This window comes from Melanotaenia boesemani, chromosome 11 (assembly GCF_017639745.1).
Source record: "Melanotaenia boesemani isolate fMelBoe1 chromosome 11, fMelBoe1.pri, whole genome shotgun sequence".
NCBI classification, from domain to species: Eukaryota; Metazoa; Chordata; class Actinopteri; order Atheriniformes; family Melanotaeniidae; genus Melanotaenia; species Melanotaenia boesemani.
The window spans coordinates 2,701,070-2,719,004 of record NC_055692.1 but is presented as its reverse complement, the minus strand read 5'-3'; the positions used below and the strand labels follow the sequence as shown (position 1 = coordinate 2,719,004).

Here is a 17,935-nt window from a genome sequence, read left to right as displayed (position 1 = left end):
TGGGGGACAGTCTACAGGTCTCTTACACTGTGCCACGTACTGGCTTCTTCTTCTCTGCTTACCGACCACACATCCCACTATAGCCCCCTGTTGGCCATGAACTGATATACATGTTCCACTATATAACAGTTGTGGTCGCGGTTCAGGGACCTCCAGGATGTCGGTGCTCGCGATGAGATGTGGTTTGAGGCCTTGCTATCTTCGGAGTGTTCTTCCAAACTCTTCGTTTGCTTGGTCTCATTTTCCCGTTGTGAGCGGATTACCAGAGACTCATGGAGTTAATCCACAGTTCCTGCGGCCCTTGACTCGGGCTGTCTCTGTAAAAAAACAGGCCCCTCTGAACTTGGCTCTCCTTAATGCCCGATCTGCATCAAATAAAACTTTTGTGTTGAATGATTTAATTCTCTCTAAAAACCTTGATTTCCTGCTTCTGACTGAAACCTGGCAGCGTGCCTCGGACTTTTCATCTCATTGAACTCTGCCCAGCTGGTTACTCCTTCATCAGTCAGCCTCGGACATCTGGCCGTGGAGGCGGAGTTGCTGCAGTTTTTAGGATCCGTTTTGCATGTCGATCCGTGAACGTCGGACACTTTGCTTCGTTTGAACTGCAACTGATTAAAGTGGGTGATAAAAACCCCTTTTACTGCGCTATTGTCTACCGTCCACCTGGTCCAAACAGTCAGTTTTTAGTTGAATTTAGTGACTTTTTATCCTCCACTTTGAAGCTGTCCAGCCTGGTTATAGTTGGTGATTTTAACATACATGTTGATGATGACTCTGACCTCTTTGCCAGAGGTTTCATCAGTGTCATGGATCCTTTTCATTTTACCCAGCATGTGTCTGTGCCCACACATGCCAAAGGCCACACATTAGACCTTGTTTTTACTTTGGGGTTGGATATTGATTGTCTTTTTTCTGAGGACATTTTTATTTCTGATCACCTCTGTATTTTTTTAACTTGTCCTTTCCTGTGTTGATCTCTCCTGCTCGGAGAGGTGAGCTCTTGTATCCTCGACTCCTCTACTGCTGGTGTTTTTTCTGATGCTTTTCATTTAGTCTTATCCTCTGATGACGACCTTGATCTCTCCATTTATCTTTTTAATGATTTTAGTCTTTTCATTTTAGATAAAGTTAGTCCTGTTACGCTGCTGTAGAAGAGCTGAGCGGTTGTGGAAGAAAACTGGTTTGCATGTCCACCTGCTTTACTTGAAGGATCTCCTGGCTTCCTTTAATGATGCTGTTAAAGATGCAAGGGCTGCCTACTTCAGATCTAATCACAAAAAGTCGTGGTAATCCTAAAGTGTTATTTAGTTTAGAACCACGTGACAGTTTTTCTGTTAACTTACATCTAATATTTAATAGTTGGTTTTTCTTCACTGGAAAGTTTACTGAATAAAACCTGCTGAAGCTTTTTAACCCAGAAAACATCTTCAAGTCTTTAACGTTCGCACTAAGATGATATTTTTAAAACTTTTTCTTATTTAAAGTTAAAATAAATGTTTTTTTTAAACAAATAATTAATATAACAGGTAATAATATGATAAGGGCATTTAATGGTCTAAACCTGAAACAGATGATAAACACTTCTAGCATTAAACAGCCAAGTGGTAGAGATGCTTCTGGAAGGTTGGTTTCCACTAAGTTTTAATAAAATGAAATAAAGTCAGGAAACAACCTGCTCGCCAAACAACCATTAGAAGTTCTAACTTATTTTAAATTCTTTGTCTTTTTGATTTCCCAGTTTTTCCTGACAGGTTAACAGCGCCCTCTACTGGTTATTCCTGTACAAGATTACAATTTATTATAAATGTAAATGTTTTAATGTTCATTTCAGTCACTCTGTAATAAAACTTATTTATGATATCAAGACATTTGTTTTTTGTTTGTTTTATAACAATTAGCCAAAATTACAATCTGAATCTACACATCGTCCACCAGGTCCACCTGTTCAACACACACATCAGCCAATCACATGGCAGCGTTTAGTCATGTGCAGGCATGGCTGCAGCAGCAGATCAAACCGGTGCCACTCCAGGAAACTGAGGCTACAATTCACACACACTCACCAACACTGGACAATAGAAGATGGAGAAACGTTGCTGGTCTGATGAGTCTCCATTTCAGCTCCACATTCAGATGCTCGGCTCAGAATCTGCTGGAAACATCATGAAAACATGGATCCATCCTGCCTTGGATCAACGCTTCAGGCTGCTGCTGGTGTAATGGTGGGGGGAGATTTTCTTGGTCCACTTTGGGCCCCTTAGTACCAACGTGGCCTGGTTTAACCAGCACAGCCTACCTGAGTATTGTTGCTGACCATGTCCATCCCTTTATGACCACAGTGGAGCATCTTCTGATGCTACTTCCAGCACATCCTCCTGCATCCTCTCCCAGACAGGGTTGAGGACTGGGCTGGATCGAGGCCCAGAGTCGGACCTGCAGGAGGATGATGGTGTTTTTGCTTCAGCGTTTCTCCAGAACCATCACACAGCAGCAAACATCTGAAACCAGCCATCCAGGTAATAACAGAATCTTTTCAATCATCTCACAAGTAGCAAAACGAACAAAAAACAACTTTTTATTTAAAAATCATTTAATTAAGTTTAAAGTCATGATTGATAATCTAAAGGTTGGTGTTTATTTTCCAACGTGAGACGGCTAACAGATAAAATCAGGAGCTACGACACAGAAAGGCCACATTTTTCCACCTGGTTTCTTCACTGAGTGAGTCGGTGTAAAAAGCTCGATTAAAAACCGGATCTAAAACCACGGACGTTAGTTTCTATAATCTGAGATCAACCGTCTTCTCGGAAGCTGCTGGAAGGCGTCTGAGGAGAACGGTCCCAGCCTCGGGACAGATCCCAGGTCTCGGTGCAGACCGTCGTCTGAACCCCACCACCAGGAAAGCAGCCGGGCCGGTTCCAGTCAGTTCAGCCAGTCCAGACCATCATCGTCGTCATCATCATCACCAAACAGCGGGGCAGGAGGCGGACGACCCTTCAGGCTCTGGACAGAGATCAGAGACGAAACATCAGACAGCAAAATGAGGCGAAACAGACTGTCAGACGGCCGAGAGACGAATCTGATCTCTACAGATCCTTCCTCACCATCTCATCCTCCTCTTCCTCCTCACTGGGTGCAGCGGGGGGTTTGGTGGGAGTTGTGTTCTGGAAAAATGGCTCCTCTCCATTTTCCTCCCCCATTCTCCCAGTTGGACTGAGAGAATAGCAGAACAGAGCAGGAAGGGACAAACGGGAGGACGGAGAGAGACGGGGACAAGGAAGCGTCCAGACAGGAAGTTAGTTTACAGGAAACACGACCGACACACGTATGTTAAAATGTTCCAGTCAGGGTTAAATCACACGTTTTAGTCCGGTTACATTTAACCCACAGTTCCACGTTTTCCAGGTATTTCTGCTCTTTACCTGCTGACCTCACTACACCAGCTCCAACCGCCACCATCAGAAACGTCTTCTCATTATTACTTTCACACACACACACACACACACACACACACACACACACACACACACACACACACACACACACACCTTTCTCCTGAACCTGACGACATTTTTCCATCATCACGTAACATGATCAATTCTTTTTATTAATTAAATTTCTGGTTATAAATCAGCTTCCAGGCGTGTTCATTTATTAGCCTTACATCTACGGAAGGTGTGTTTAGCTTCCGTTCTTAGTAGCTCCAGTATTATAATATCATGATACTACCACCATCATCAAATTATACACAACAGTACTATGTTACCATTGATTACGGTATTATTCAAGATTCATGGTAATATTACCATGAAATTATGGTATATTACCATGATATTATCTCAATATTAGCATGATATTATCTCAGTATTACTATGATATTATCTCAATATTACTATGATATTATCTCAATATTACCATGATACTATCTCAATATTACCATGTTATTATCATAGAATTACCAATCAAGTTCCCTCTTTTGGAAATTAAATTATATTCTATATATAAGAAAGGGAAAATTTAACACGGACGTTTCCTTGTTTAATACACTGATTTAAAGCAACATCTCTACTACGAGGTTGGTTTAAATGCTATTTAGTTTCCTTGTTTTCTCTGTGAAGAAGCAGCAGTAACAGTTCATGGTGTGAAACTCTGGGCTTAAAGAAAATTCACGTTCAGCTGAATCTACGTCTGAATCAGAGGACGTAGATCCTGAAAGATTTCCAGGCAGGAGGTATCAGACCGCTGTGTCGACTCACCTCGTTTCCTTTCCAGAGCTGTTCTGAGGGGCAGTCGGTGGTGGAGGTGGGTTGGAAGGGGGTACAAAGGCTCTCTGAGAAGGAGCAGTTATTTCTACATCCTCCACTTTATCCACATCTACATCCGCATCTCTTTCCTGTCCGTCTTCAGGCAGCGAACGCTCCTCCGGTCCCTGATCTGGATCCACGGTCTTGCTCAAGTCCGGAGCAGAGGGGTGTTCCTGGTCCTGGTCCCGTTCCACCACAGACTCCATCCCTGTTATCTCTGACTCCGCTGGTTTAGGTTCAGTACTAGAAATCTGGTGGACATCAGCGGCCTCCAAAGCCGTGGCCTGGCTCGGCGTTCCTGGAACCGTCTCCGTCTCAGCTTCTTCTTCCTGAACCGACCGAGTCTTGCCGAGTGGCTGCGAGTCCGAGTCGGCCGTGTGGTCTTCCTCCTCCTTTTCTTCTCTCTCTCCATTCACATGGACGTTGTGATGAGATTTCTCCTCCCTTTGTTCCACGTCTTCGCTTTCTTCTTCCTCCTCTTCCTCGGCTTCCTCCTCTTTCTGACTCGGCCTCAGCGAGCTTTTCTCCACCCCGCTGAGCAGCTGTAGAGTTACATTCTACAAAAAAACACAATTCGTTTAGTTCCATCCACCGTTTTTATGCTAAATACAATAAATTTAACTTATAAGTTAACAAGCAGTATGGGGGCGGCCATGTTGGAATCTGTCAGAAGGAAGCACCGTGTAACTGGTTGCTATGGTGACGGTGCAGGGTAGCAACCAGACATACATCTGATGATACTGAAAGTTCCTGAAACAAAAGCTCACTGTTCGAAAACGAAGTCGTACTGAGGAAATTCTTTAACGATACATCTGGTGAACACACAAATGTGATTTAATGAATCTACTGTGTTCTATGTGTTTTTATTGGCAGGTTAAAAAGGCCGCCCACCTCTTGACTTGAGAAGAAGAAATGTAACTGTAGTCAACGAGAGATGATGGGAGATCTGTCTGAGGTGATTTAAGAGAAAACCGTAAGGCTGAGCGCAGTGATGCTCACACTGGGTGAAAACAGGAAAATACCGATTTGGATGTTTAGTTTGTAAACGTACAGGAGAAGCTGGGGTGTGAAAGAAGTTTGAGATTATTTTAGAATAATTTTTGGGGCAAATTTAGTGTGACATCATCACACTAGAGTGAGAACATCCTGTGGCAAAATCTCAGATTTCATCAAATATAAACTGTGATTTCATCAAAACCGTAAAAGATATAAAAATGCTTTTCCGAACTCTAAAAGTTTTAACTTTCACGACCCATTTACACTTTGAATGAAGTGTCTATTTGAAAGTACGTCCAAGTTATAAAGCTCCACAGATGACTTGAGAACGGCAGCGAAGAACAAGATGACGAAGAAGCCGAAGAAGAAGACTAAGACGACGAAGAAGAAGAAGACTAAGACGACAAAGACGTCGAAGAAGAAGGCGACGAAGACAAAGAAGACAAAAACGACGACGAAGACGACAAAGATGACGAAGATGACAAAGAAGACTAAGATGACGAAGAAGACGAAGACAAAGACAAAGACGAAGAAGACGAAGAAGATGAAAAAGATGACGAAGAAGACAAAGACGAAGAAGATGAAAAAGGTGACGAAGAAGAAGAAGACAAAGACAAAGACGAAGATGAAGACGAAGAAGAAAAAGACAAAGACAAAGAAGAAGAAGAAGCCTGGTCGGGAGAAGACTGCCGTAAAGTTATTTTCTCCAAATATATTCACTTCCATGATACAGGACGAGGCGTTTCAACTCGGGGCCACGAGGGCCGCGGTCCCTGCAGGTTTCCATGTTTCCCTGCTCCAACAGACCTGACTCAAATTAAAGTTCTTTGTCCAGAACTTTATCGGCTGTTGGATCCACTGACTCTGAGTCAGGTGTGTTGAAGCAGGGAAATATGGAAAACCTGCAGGACTGCGACCCTCGTAGACCGGGCTGAAGAGCCCTGATGTAGGACACCGTGAAGACAAACAAAGCCAACAGCGAAGCACCATGAGAAGGTGTGGGGTCGTCCTCATCCAAGGGGGTGGAAACATCAGCCCCGTTCCCACCGACGGTGAGGGGCAGGACGCATTCTTTTGTGTTTCCTCATGCAAAAACTGGGAAGGGTCCCCTGATATCTGACACATCCTGCTTTGTTGGGACCCCTCCGGTGGGGAACCAGTCTCACCGACCTGACCCGAAAGGGTGGAGTTTGACACACTGCAATCCATTGATTGGTTAAGAAAAAAAAGTCACTTCACATGCGACCTGGTATAAAAACAAAGCAGCAACAGCTCCTTGTTCAGAGCAACAGATTTTCTTTTTGTTGATTAAATCTCCGTTAAAATGGCGTCACGAAGCCCCGCCGAGAAGAAAGAACACAAACTGGTGGATGACGCCATCCTCCTCCTCTCAGGTGAGGTTACGGTTGCTGTGGAAATGCAACAAGGTTACAGTTTACAGACCATATCTGCACCCTAACCAAACCGACCCCATTGGTGGAAACGAAGCTTCACAATTCTGCCCAAAACCACCACCAGGAACCAGGAATGGTACCAGAGAAGCTGCTGTGTCGTTTGTCTGAGCAGACGTCCACACTGGAAGGTTCCGGTACAATTAGTTTTTTTAACCAGTAACTTTTTAAAAACATTTTTATCATTGATTTTTATTAGGACTGAAGCTGCACCAAGCAGAAGATGAAGAAGAAGCTGCACCAGCTTCAGTTTTTGTCTCATTCTAGACTGTTCCAGAAAAACTTATTTAATATTTATGTCAAAAAATAAATGAAAAAAAAATTAAAAATGAATGAAAATAATTAAATTAATAAAATTAAGACTTCACGGTGCACGGTGGTTAGCACAGCAGCCTCACAGCAAGAAGGTCGCTGGTTCGAATCTCACTCTCGCTGGAGGGAGGTTCGAACCAAGAGGTCAGTGGCCTTTCTGTGTGGAGTTTGCATGTTCTCCCCGTGTATGCGTGGGTTCTCTCCAGGTTCTCCAGCTTCCTCCCACTATCCAAAGACATGCATTTTAGGGTAATTGATGTCTCTAAATTCTCACACGGAGTGTGTGTGAGTGTGAATGGTTGTTTGTCCCCTATGTGTTGGCCCTGCAATGGACTGGTGACCTGTCCAGGTGTACCTGCCTCTCACCTGTTGATGCTGGGATAGGCTCCAGCTTACCAGCGACCCGTAATGGACCAAGCGGTACAGAGAATGATGAATGAAAATTAAGACCTTAATGGATTTAACGTTTCTGTAATAAATAACTTTAAAACAAATCAACTAAATGAAAGAACTTACTTTAATGGTGGAGACGATCACCGCCAGCACCGCCTGGCCGCTGTAAGAATCACTGAGGTCAAACTCTGCTCGCAGAGAATGAAACACGCCGTTCATCACACGCTTCACCTGCAACAACAGACTGCTTCAACACCAACACACGGCTCGGAGTTCTGCCATCATGTCAACATGTCAGCAAACAATCACCATGGAAACAGAGTTCTTCACAGCAACCACAGGCCAATGTCAAACACTGAAACTGGAAACCAGGAAAAAATGTTTTAATTAAAGAGGCGACTTGCTGGGACCTGAACGTTTCTGGAATTCTTTTTCCCCATCAGCTGTTTAGCCCTCTGGGCCTGAGCTGTAGTCGGCTGCTTGAGATTTATTTCACTTTAAACCAGTTTACCTGCCCTGTTTGGTCTCATTCTGTTTAGCACATCCTCACATGTCTGATTTTATGACTCTCTCATTCTGACCAGTTTTAACACACTAGCCTTAAAATCACACAAACAAGCTAAAATCAGAGTTTTTTCTGTGTGAAAACCATAAACATGAACAAACCATTTATATAACTTAGAATATAAATAAATGGTTAATTTTAAAAACACTTTCCTTTTTACTGTTTTCTTTCTGCACCAGACGAGACGGTAAAACGAATGTCGTACATTTCAGATCTAACTCTGGTTTCACTGGTTTAGCAACACAATTTAAAAACTGGTTTATAGTTTAAAGTTTATAGGTTCAGATATATGATTTGGATGAGCCGACCCAGACGTTACCCTCGTGTAAAGAGCCAAACCTCCAGCGTACAACCAAGTGTCGTCAGCATAGAAGTGAAACAAACATCACGACTGGAAAAATGCCTCATATCATCATTCTGATGCGTCAGCTGTACCGTGGGGCTATGAGCAGCAATAACTATGATAACATGAATCATGTTGTCATGGTCACGAACAATCAGCATAGTTTTCATCATCACGTCTTTATAATAATCATCCTGCACTGACATCTAGAGGTGAAAATCAGCTACGCCCAATCACGTCTGATTTTATCTGAGCACCAAAGGAACAAAAACTTCCCAAACAGTGAGAGAAATCAGGATAAATTTGTGCATTTCCTCCTCACCTCTGCTGCAGTATCTCCTGAACTCTCCTGGTCCTCCACTTTCCTCTGCAGCTCAGCCACTCGTTTCTCCAGCTTTTCCCTCACGGCTGCTCCCTGCTCCTCCAAGGCTGCAAACTAAACAAAATGACACCCGTCATGACATGGAAATCCATCTACAGTCACATTTTTGGATTGAAGTGCTTCTTGGAGACAAAAGGATGTTAAAACGGGAAGAAGCAGCTTGTTTTCTGTCTGCAGGTAGTTTGAAAACATTCACACTTATTGTGATGTTTGCTGATCAAATCTTTAAGCTGTTCATAAAACTCTAAATTTAAGCTGCGAAGAAACAGAAAAACGTGGCTGAAAGCAACTTTATTGTGATTTTGGCTGAATTAATGGACCCTTTTTGTTTTTACTAGAGACAAAGATGTGGCTTGTGGGAGTTTTGATTTTTTCGGTGGATCCAACGTGTTCAAGCTTTTCTAAAGTTTTTTTTATTTGGTTTTAATCCAGCTTTCATCTTATTTTCTGCTTGTGTGTGTTTGTAGGTGATGAAGGGAGGGAAAGGCAGGAAAATGAAAGCAGATAAATCTAAAACTTTTTTTTTTTTTTAAATAAAAAGTGGGTCAGACGTTTTGGACTAAACCAGTTTGATGGAGCAGACTAATGCCGATCAGTCTTACTTCCTCCTGCAGCGCCTGCAGCTCTTCAGTCTGCCGCCGGCTCTGCAGCAAACGTTCTTCCTCTGAATCTCTCGTCTGCTTCAAAACAGCAAACTGGATGGAGAAAAATGATTAAATCACATCCTGCAGTCACAGCTCAAACACTTTTCTCACAATTAACATTTTTCCTTTATTACTCTGTGATGTTAAAAATAAACACAAATAAAAAGAAATAAACAACTAATTTAATACAAATAAATTATTTACACAAAAAATGGATGATTGAAATAAATAAATATTAAGGAAATCAATACAAAAATAAATCAACAATGTCTACATAAATAAATGACTTAATATAAATAACAAAAAATATAAAATAACTAAATAAATACATAAATTATGAAATGAACAAAAGCAAATTAATAAAAAATAATTATTGAACAAATGACAATAAACTAATCAATAATGGCTCTGCATAATAAATATCAGAGAAATCAAGAAAACAAATCAAAATAAACAAAAACAAACTTAAATAAAAATAAATGAAGCTCAAAAGTTGACACAATAAATCCTGATCAAAGTCTCTTTAATGAAAATTACATCATTAGAAATTAAAAAAGAGAAAAAGTTTTTAGTTCGACGAGTTAACAGATTTAACTTATTTATATGTATGATATATTTTTGAGTAACTAACACAAGATTTGCCCATTTAATATAAACAGCTAGTTTAGCCTTTTAGCTAACCAGCTAGCCCGCTGCTTTGAAATGATTATTTACTGTTTCTACTTTTTGATGTGTTCCTGAGACATTTGACTCGTTAATGCTTTTCTAACCATCAGCGAGTTAAAGCTGTAAAGTTTATTAAAGTACGCTGCTGTAAACCTCGACCTTACTTACGTTTGGAGGATAAAGAGGACTAAAACTAAGAGACGTGAATACACATTTAGCTAAATCCTGATGGAATCAAGCCAAACTGGTCTTTTAAAAAGCATGATGAAGAACCAGATGGTAAAATGGGATTTGTGTTGATACGTTTAATAACGCTGATTTTTCTACCTTCTCTTGCAGCTGGGTGAGCTTGTCCTGCAGAGCATCTCTCTGCTCCGTGACTTCGCTCAGCTCTCGGTGATGCTGCTCGTTGGCCACATCCATCATCTGCTTACATTTCCCCTTCCACTCCTCCTCCAGCTCCGTCTGCAGCTGAGACAACTGCAACGAGGACAGAAAAGTTGGCCTGAGCTGCTGATGCAACATGAAACGAAACCGTGTCAACTCGTCGTTCATTCACGCTTTTAATTATTATTTCTGTATTTATTGATCAATACCTATCTACCTGATATCATCTACACACTCACACAAACAAAGCAAAATGACAAAAGGTCGAGTGTTTTCTCAGTTGAGATGTGAGTTCAGCTTTACATTTCTCAGGAAATTTTATCTATGAGATGTCAGACACTTCTACATTTTCCAGGAAAGAGCTTTGAATCAGAGAAAGTGACGTCAGCTCAGTTCCAGACATCTGGACTATCTGCTCCCCCGACCAGCAGGTGAAACACAGACCTTCCTGGTGTGGATGGTGGAAGCCGTTGGGATAATGGTGCGTTCCAGTTGTCCTCGGAATTTGGAATTCTGAGGAATTTATGCAGGAAGTTACAAAGTGCAGTGCTGGCAGTGCTCCTCCTGTTCCTCCTTGTACAAAGGTGGAGGTAGCGTCCTGCTGCTGGGTTGTTGCCTCCTACGGCCTCCTCCACATCTCCTGATGGACTGGCCTGTCTCCTGGTAGCGCCTCCATGCTCTGGACACTACGCTGACAGACACAGCAAACCTTCTGGCCACAGCTCGCGTTGATGAGCCATCCTGGATGAGCTGCACTACCTGAGCCACTTGTGTGGGTTGTAAACTCCGTCTCATGCTACCACTAGAGTGAAAGCACCACCAGCATTCAAAAGTGACCAAAACATCAGCCAGAAAGCAGGAACTGAGAAGTGGTCTGTGGTCACCACCTGCAGAACCCTCCTTTATTGGGGGTGTCTTGCTAACCGCCAATAATTTCCACCTGTTGTCTGTTCCATTTACACAACAGTGTGTGAAATTTATTGTCAATAGGTGTTGCTTCCTAAGTGGACAGTTTGTTTTCATACAAGTGTGATTGACTTGGAGTTACATTGCGTTGTTTAAGTGTTCCTTTTATTTTTTGAGCAGTGTAGATTAGAATGTGTTTCTCTCTCTGGGCCGATAACTAAGACTTCAGTTTTGTTCCAGTTAAGCTGTAAAATGTTCTCTGTCATCCAAGATTTGATATCTTTAAAAGGACATCCACTGGTCTGGTATCATCAGGAAACAGAGATATAAAGTTGTGTCATCAGCATAACTGTGAACATTAATTCCATGTCTCCCAACGATGCCACCAAGAGGGAGCATACAAATGAAAAAAGAAACAGGGCCTAAAAAGAACAGGGCCTAAAACTGAACCCTGAGGGACACCACATGTAACTTCATGTATCTTTGAGGACAGTAAAGCCATTTGTTTTTTCCTTTTTCAGAAAAGCGAGAACCTTTTGTCTTTTAATTGCATTATCCCTTAACATTAGGGAAAACTATTTTAAGATCACTTATATCAAAAAGAAAGAAAAAGGAAAATTGTGACATAGCAAAGAGAGCTTTGTGGTACCACAGAGGAGCTCAGCATGTTTATAAGATAAATGGCTGAGCAGCTTAGCCAGCCATAATGCAGTGGATTAAAGCAGCATTAAAAAGGAAAAAAAAAAAGGAAGAAGGAAAAAAACTACACAGAGTCCAATCACTGTGCAAAGCCTTCTCCAGAACATCTCAAAGATCCTCCATGGGGTCCATCAGAGGATAGATTTTAAAGTTCTGCTGCTGGTCTAGAAAGCTCTGAATGGTTTAGGACCAACATACATCAGGGACCTCTTGACCCAGTATGAACCTACCAGAACCCTCAGGTCATCTGGATCCAGTTTCTTATCAGTTCCAGAGTCAGAACCAGACATGGAGAAGCTGCATTCAGCTTCTATGCTCCACATGTCTGGAACAAACTCCCAGAAAGCCTCAGATCAGCTGAAACACTCAGTTTATTTAGATCCAGGTTAAAGACCTAAAGGCTTTTTCTTTCTGTTTTTATTTTATTTCTTTTAAAGTTTGTTTTTTAAAACAGTTATTGCTTCCTGCACCCTGCTGCAATGCTTTTAATGTTTTATATAAAGCACTTTAAATGGTCTTGTATACAAAATGTGCTATACAGATAAACTTGCCTTGCTTTGCCTGGAATGTCTTTTGGTCCCTTAATTTTTTTCTTAATTGTCTTTTGGCCCTGTAATCTCTGACCCTGGTTTCTTTTGTTTTTGCCTTTGTTCTACTTTAACCAGTAACCAGAGATCAATCAGCTTATCTAAAGTCCACCATGTGAGTAAATCTCTTCTGTGTGTACGATCTGCTGCTGTGAACTTTAACCGCTACCTTGGTGGCGACGCCCATCGCGCTGCTCTAGACATCAGAGCTGGGAAGCAGTCGGTCATTCCAACGACTGCCGAGGGGGAGGCTGGATGCACAAACAGCCGCTTCAAGATGCAACGTGAGAGATCTGCTGGCTGGAACGTCCTCGGTGAGCCATTACGTAAAACTGCAGCTCATTTTTACAGGATTCAATAGTTACATGGATGTTTTAGACTACAATCAAAGGAAAAATGAAGGTTTTATTGTTTCTGTGCAGTCGTTTATGTTTGTGATGGTTCAACGCATGAATGGAGGGTTAACTCCTGAGTAGTAAAAGTGGTCAAACACATCCAGATGTTTCCTTCTGACAAGAAGGATCCTGAACGTACTGAGCAACTTCACAGTAAACTGAACTCAGTAACAGCTTCAGATTAAAAACAAGAACAATGAAATGTTTGCAGTGGAGCTTAGCAGCTCAAAGAGAAGTAAGAATGCCACATGATTCCTTTTTATAAATTACAGGTATTTCATATAAATTCCATCTGTGGAAGAAAATCTACAGTTTTTATTGCAGCTCAGATTTATAACTTTGTGTATTGTGTGTCATCTTTCTCATTCAAACATGCTGTTTCTTTAAATGAAATCATTTTGTGACGAATATGCATCATTTCAATAATCAATCAAAAATATTTTCAATTAATCTAATTAGCCATAATACTAATGATAGAAGTTTAAAACTACCATTTAATATAAGAAATAGAAAATACATTTTTTATTTGTATTTTAAACATTTAAAAGCCTTTTGTCTCAGGCTTTTAAAAGCCTGGAACAAACTAACATGTTATTTTATTAAAATGTGTGAAAGTGACATAAAAACCCATCGATTCTTGTAAACACAAAAGGAAGTTTTTGTTCTTCTCTATTGTCTGAGGATCATTGCAGGCCAGCACATGTAGGTGAACACAAAGCTGTGAAACTGGAGAGGAATGCCTACTAAATGCAAACAAGCTCTTCCTGGGACATTGTGGCAGGAAATCCCACACTGTAGTTGTGTAATCAGGAAAGTGTGTTTGAGCTGGAGACTGTTTGGGAGTTATGCAAGTCACAGCTTCAGCCTTCTGAAAGAAATCCTAAAAACAGAGCTGTAGTGGTGCTTATCAGGTTTGTTTTAGATAGAAACGACTTTAACAGATGCTCTAAAATATGAACAAGAGGTTCATTTTAATTCTTCCAGCTCCTGAAGTGATCTAACAAGACTCAGAAATCCTTTAATTTTAAATTAAAGGAACTTTGAAATAAAAACTCAGACATAATGCTCTTTAACAGATGAATGACAGCTCTACAACAACATGAGACTTATCTAACAATACTTTCATATCTATGTGGCCTAGAAGTCTCCACAAAGGTCTGCAGGGACCTCAGAGAGGAAGTCCAGAATTAAGCCTACAGGAAAATCTAAATTATACCAGTTGTGCTTCTCAGATACACATGATGATGTGTCAGTCATATGGACAGTGTCTGGAAAAAGTCCTCATCCTGGAAAAAGCCTCAATACATTACAAGAGTTTAAAACATCTAAAAGAATTCTAAAATAAAATGTCATAACTACTAAATATGAGTATTTCAGTAAACAATGTAGAAAATGTTTTCCCTTGATATTACTATTTAAAAAAAAGAAAAATGCATATAGATCCATTAGAAATAAATGAAACCGATTTGAACAGACTTTTTTGTTTATTTAATGATTAATTTTGTTTTATAGATAATAACTAACAGGCTCTGTTAGTTTAATATGTGCAATATGGTCATTTTAAAATAGTTTTAACAAACACAGTTCAGCCTCAAATTGTTCCAATTTCTTTCGTTTTGGCCTACTGTGTGTTTGGGTTTGACAGCCCTGATGTGGAGATGCAGAAACTACTAAAACTGGGTGAAGAACTGCCCAACGCATTATTAAAAACTGGAAAGATGGTGGGGAACCATCATCTTCCAGGAAGAACCGTGGTTTAGAAAACATCCTGAATGATGGTGATCGGTGATCACTTCAACGTTTGGTGGAATGAGATGGAAGAAAAACAGCAGTAGAGCTCGGGACTATGTTTAATAGTGAAAGGAAGAACATTTCAACATGAACACTGAAAGGGGAACTCAAACAACTGAACAGTTGTAGCCATAAGAAAACCACTAATCTGTGAAGCTAACCGGAAAAAAAGGCTTCAGCTTGCCAGGGAGCATAAAGACTGGACTGAAAGATGGCACGGCCATATTCCAAGATGACAATGCCGGATTCATGGGGCTCAGATTGTGAAAGAGTGGTTCAGGGAACAGGAGGCATCATTTTCACACATGGATTGGCCACCACAGTCCAGACCTGACCCCCATCAAGAATCTGTTGAATGTGCTGGAGAAGGCTTTGTGCATTGGTCGGACTCTGGACAGGATCTCGGTGAAAAATGCGACAGTGTGCTGCAGCAATCAAAGCTAAAGGCCAACGAAATATTAAAGTGACCTTTTTTTTTTTTTTTAATGGTAGCATCATTTTTATTGGCCAGGTAGTGTGGATGTGTATCGAGGTATACAAGTGTCTTTGTGGACCTTTGGTTCAGAAATGAAGCTTGGGAAATTGTTTTTTTTTTCCTCCAAACTACCATGTAGTGTTTGTTCCACATCATTGGGCAATCACTGCCCGGGCCTCCTAGGATCATCCGATATCTACTACGGATCCTAGTGTAAACCTAACATCTATGTCTGTAAGGAATGCTCATGATAAGAAATTGTTCCTAGTTAATTAAATCATATTATTTATCTTTACATCTGGTTCAGATGGTGGAGGGGTCATCGTCCACCTGAAAGACAAATGGTTCCATTCCATTCCAAGACACTAAACACTTTGTAAAACCTAGAAAAGTTCAAAAGACTTCATGTAAGTGCGGGCCATCTATTTACCATATATATCTCTTATTATAATCTCTTTCAGAAATGTGCCGACCAGCCCTGGTGACACTTGCAGCGTTGCTCTGCTTATCAACCTGCGTAAATGGAGGGAAAGTTTTGGTGTTCCCTGTGGATGGAAGCCACTGGATCAACATGAAGGTCATCATTGAGGAGCTCGATGCCGGAGGCCATGAGGTCACAGTACTACGACCGTCAGACTCCTGGTACATCAAGCCAGACTCCCCCCACTACACGGCTATCACAATCAACTCCCCTGTTGGTTTTGATAAGGAACAATTTGGGTCATACATAACAAGAACACTAAAAATGCGGCGCCAAGGTTCTTCATTTTGGAATCGCATGTCTCTGGAGTATGACCTAATGTATCAGTTCCATGAGATGCATAAGCAGATGCTTCAGATGATGGAAGACATGTTTGAAAACTCCAAACTGATGCAGAGCCTCCGTGATGCCAAATATGATTTGGTTCTTACAGACCCTGCGATTGGTGGGGGTGTGCTTCTGGCTCATCGTCTGGGTCTTCCTCTTGTTTTCAATGTCAGATGGACTGTTCAGGGTGAAGGGCATCAAGCAATCGCACCCTCCCCGTTGTCTTATGTACCATTACCAGGCTCAGAGCTCACTGATAAAATGACATTTAATCAGAGGATCAAGAATTTATTATTTCATTTCTTTGGACGTTTGCAAATGTGGTACATCACAGATTCAAACTATAAACCTTTTGTCCATCGTCACTTTGGCAGTCATGTACATTACATGGAGCTGTTTCAGGCCGCTGACATCTGGCTGATGAGGAATGATTTCACCTTTGAGTTTCCACGACCCACAATGCCAAACGTTGTCTACATGTCAGGGTTCCAGTGCAAACCCTCCAAGCCTCTGCCTAAAGAACTTGATGATTTCGTTCAGAGCTCTGGGGAGCACGGCGTCATTGTGATGACTTTGGGAACTTTGGTGGAAAAACTCCCAGAGGACATCGCTGAGGACATCGCAGCTGCCTTTGCCCAACTTCCTCAGAAGGTGATCTGGAGACACAAAGGCAAGAGACCATCCACCCTTGGCAACAACACCTTAATCTTGGACTGGCTGCCCCAAAACGACCTCCTGGGCCATCCCAAGACCAAGGTGTTTGTGGCCCACGGAGGTACCAATGGCATGCAGGAGGCCATCTACCACGGTGTCCCCCTGGTGGGTCTGCCCCTCATGTTCGACCAACCTGACAACTTCTTCAGGATGGAAGCGAGAGGAGTGGCCAAAGTCCTGGACATTGCAACCATCAATAAGGACATCTTCCTGGGAGCGCTGAAGGAGGTTCTCTATGAACCGTCCTACAGGGAGAAGATGCAGGAGCTGTCCCGTCTTCACAGAGATCAGCCCATGAAACCACTGGACCGCGCCATGTTCTGGATCAAGTTTGTCATGAGGCACAAAGGAGCAGCGCATCTGAGGACAGAATCTTACAAGATGTCCATGATCCAGTACTACTCTATCGATGTGGTGGCCTTTCTGCTGGCGGTGACGTTGACAGTGTTTGCTGTCTTTATTTATGTAGTTAAGCTCCTCTGGCAGAAGGTATTTTATAGAAATAAAGTCAAGAAGGAATAATGAGGAGCTGAAAAAACTTTTTTTTTTTTATTCTTTGCAGTTTACAGTATAGTTTCGGGCTGAGTGTTAAATTGATTTTAGCAATTAATTCAAATTTGCTGTTAATGGCTATTTGTTTTTATGAAAATCTAAACTTTAAATAGGCAACACCAATTTCCTCTTCTATAATTATTCATTCAAACTCTGCAAAATCTCCGTCTTCGCTTCTACCATCACCAGCGTCTCAGGAGTGGTGGTGTGTAGCTCTGTGGGATAAACCGTGATGGATAGCTACACTTGATCTATGAACGTTTCCAGGTATTTCTATCCCGTCCAGGAGGTTTACAATCCAGCCACTAAATGTAGTTTTATTCAGAGACTCTATCTGGTAAATCCACAATGATCCATGATAACAGCATTATTTATCACATTTCATCATAAAAACATCACCATCACTACTATGTTGCTAAGAGACCTCTATTTAGACCTGGACATGATGATGAAGCCACTTCCTGTCAGACTTTCCACCAATCAGAGAGCTTAGATTGACGGTAATGTCCAATCAGGAGCAGCCAAAGATCAACCAGTGAGCAGAAAGTTCTGTGTGTGTGTG

The 17,935-nt window shown here is 41.5% G+C and overlaps 2 protein-coding genes across 4 annotated transcripts in view; one reads left to right on the top strand and one right to left on the bottom strand.

Moving 5' to 3' along the window:
* Positions 1–2,528: 2,528 nt before the first annotated feature.
* The window catches only part of fkbp15b (FKBP prolyl isomerase family member 15b), a 35,175-nt gene continuing 19,768 nt past the window's right edge, over positions 2,529–17,935 (bottom strand). Inside the window, exons 24-30 of one of the 3 annotated variants that reach the window (XM_041998875.1) lie at positions 10,387–10,539; positions 9,352–9,444; positions 8,690–8,803; positions 7,583–7,690; positions 4,260–4,849; positions 3,108–3,216; positions 2,529–3,006 (exon numbers count right to left, since the gene is read on the bottom strand). In XM_041998875.1, coding sequence (XP_041854809.1) covers positions 2,926–3,006; positions 3,108–3,216; positions 4,260–4,849; positions 7,583–7,690; positions 8,690–8,803; positions 9,352–9,444; positions 10,387–10,539 — 1,248 coding nt within the window. In that variant the 3' untranslated portion in view covers positions 2,529–2,925. Of the gene's footprint in view, positions 3,007–3,107; positions 3,217–4,259; positions 4,865–7,582; positions 7,691–8,689; positions 8,804–9,351; positions 9,445–10,386; positions 10,540–17,935 lie in introns of all 3 variants that reach the window. The other 2 variants (XM_041998874.1, XM_041998876.1) reach the window with 2 other exon arrangements.
* LOC121648660 (UDP-glucuronosyltransferase 2C1-like) lies at positions 12,803–17,768 on the top strand. The gene is made up of 2 exons (XM_041998913.1): positions 12,803–12,952; positions 15,761–17,768. The coding sequence occupies exons 1-2, from the start codon at positions 12,916–12,918 to the stop codon at positions 17,341–17,343; spliced, it is 1,620 nt and encodes a 539-aa protein (XP_041854847.1). The 5' UTR covers positions 12,803–12,915; the 3' UTR covers positions 17,344–17,768.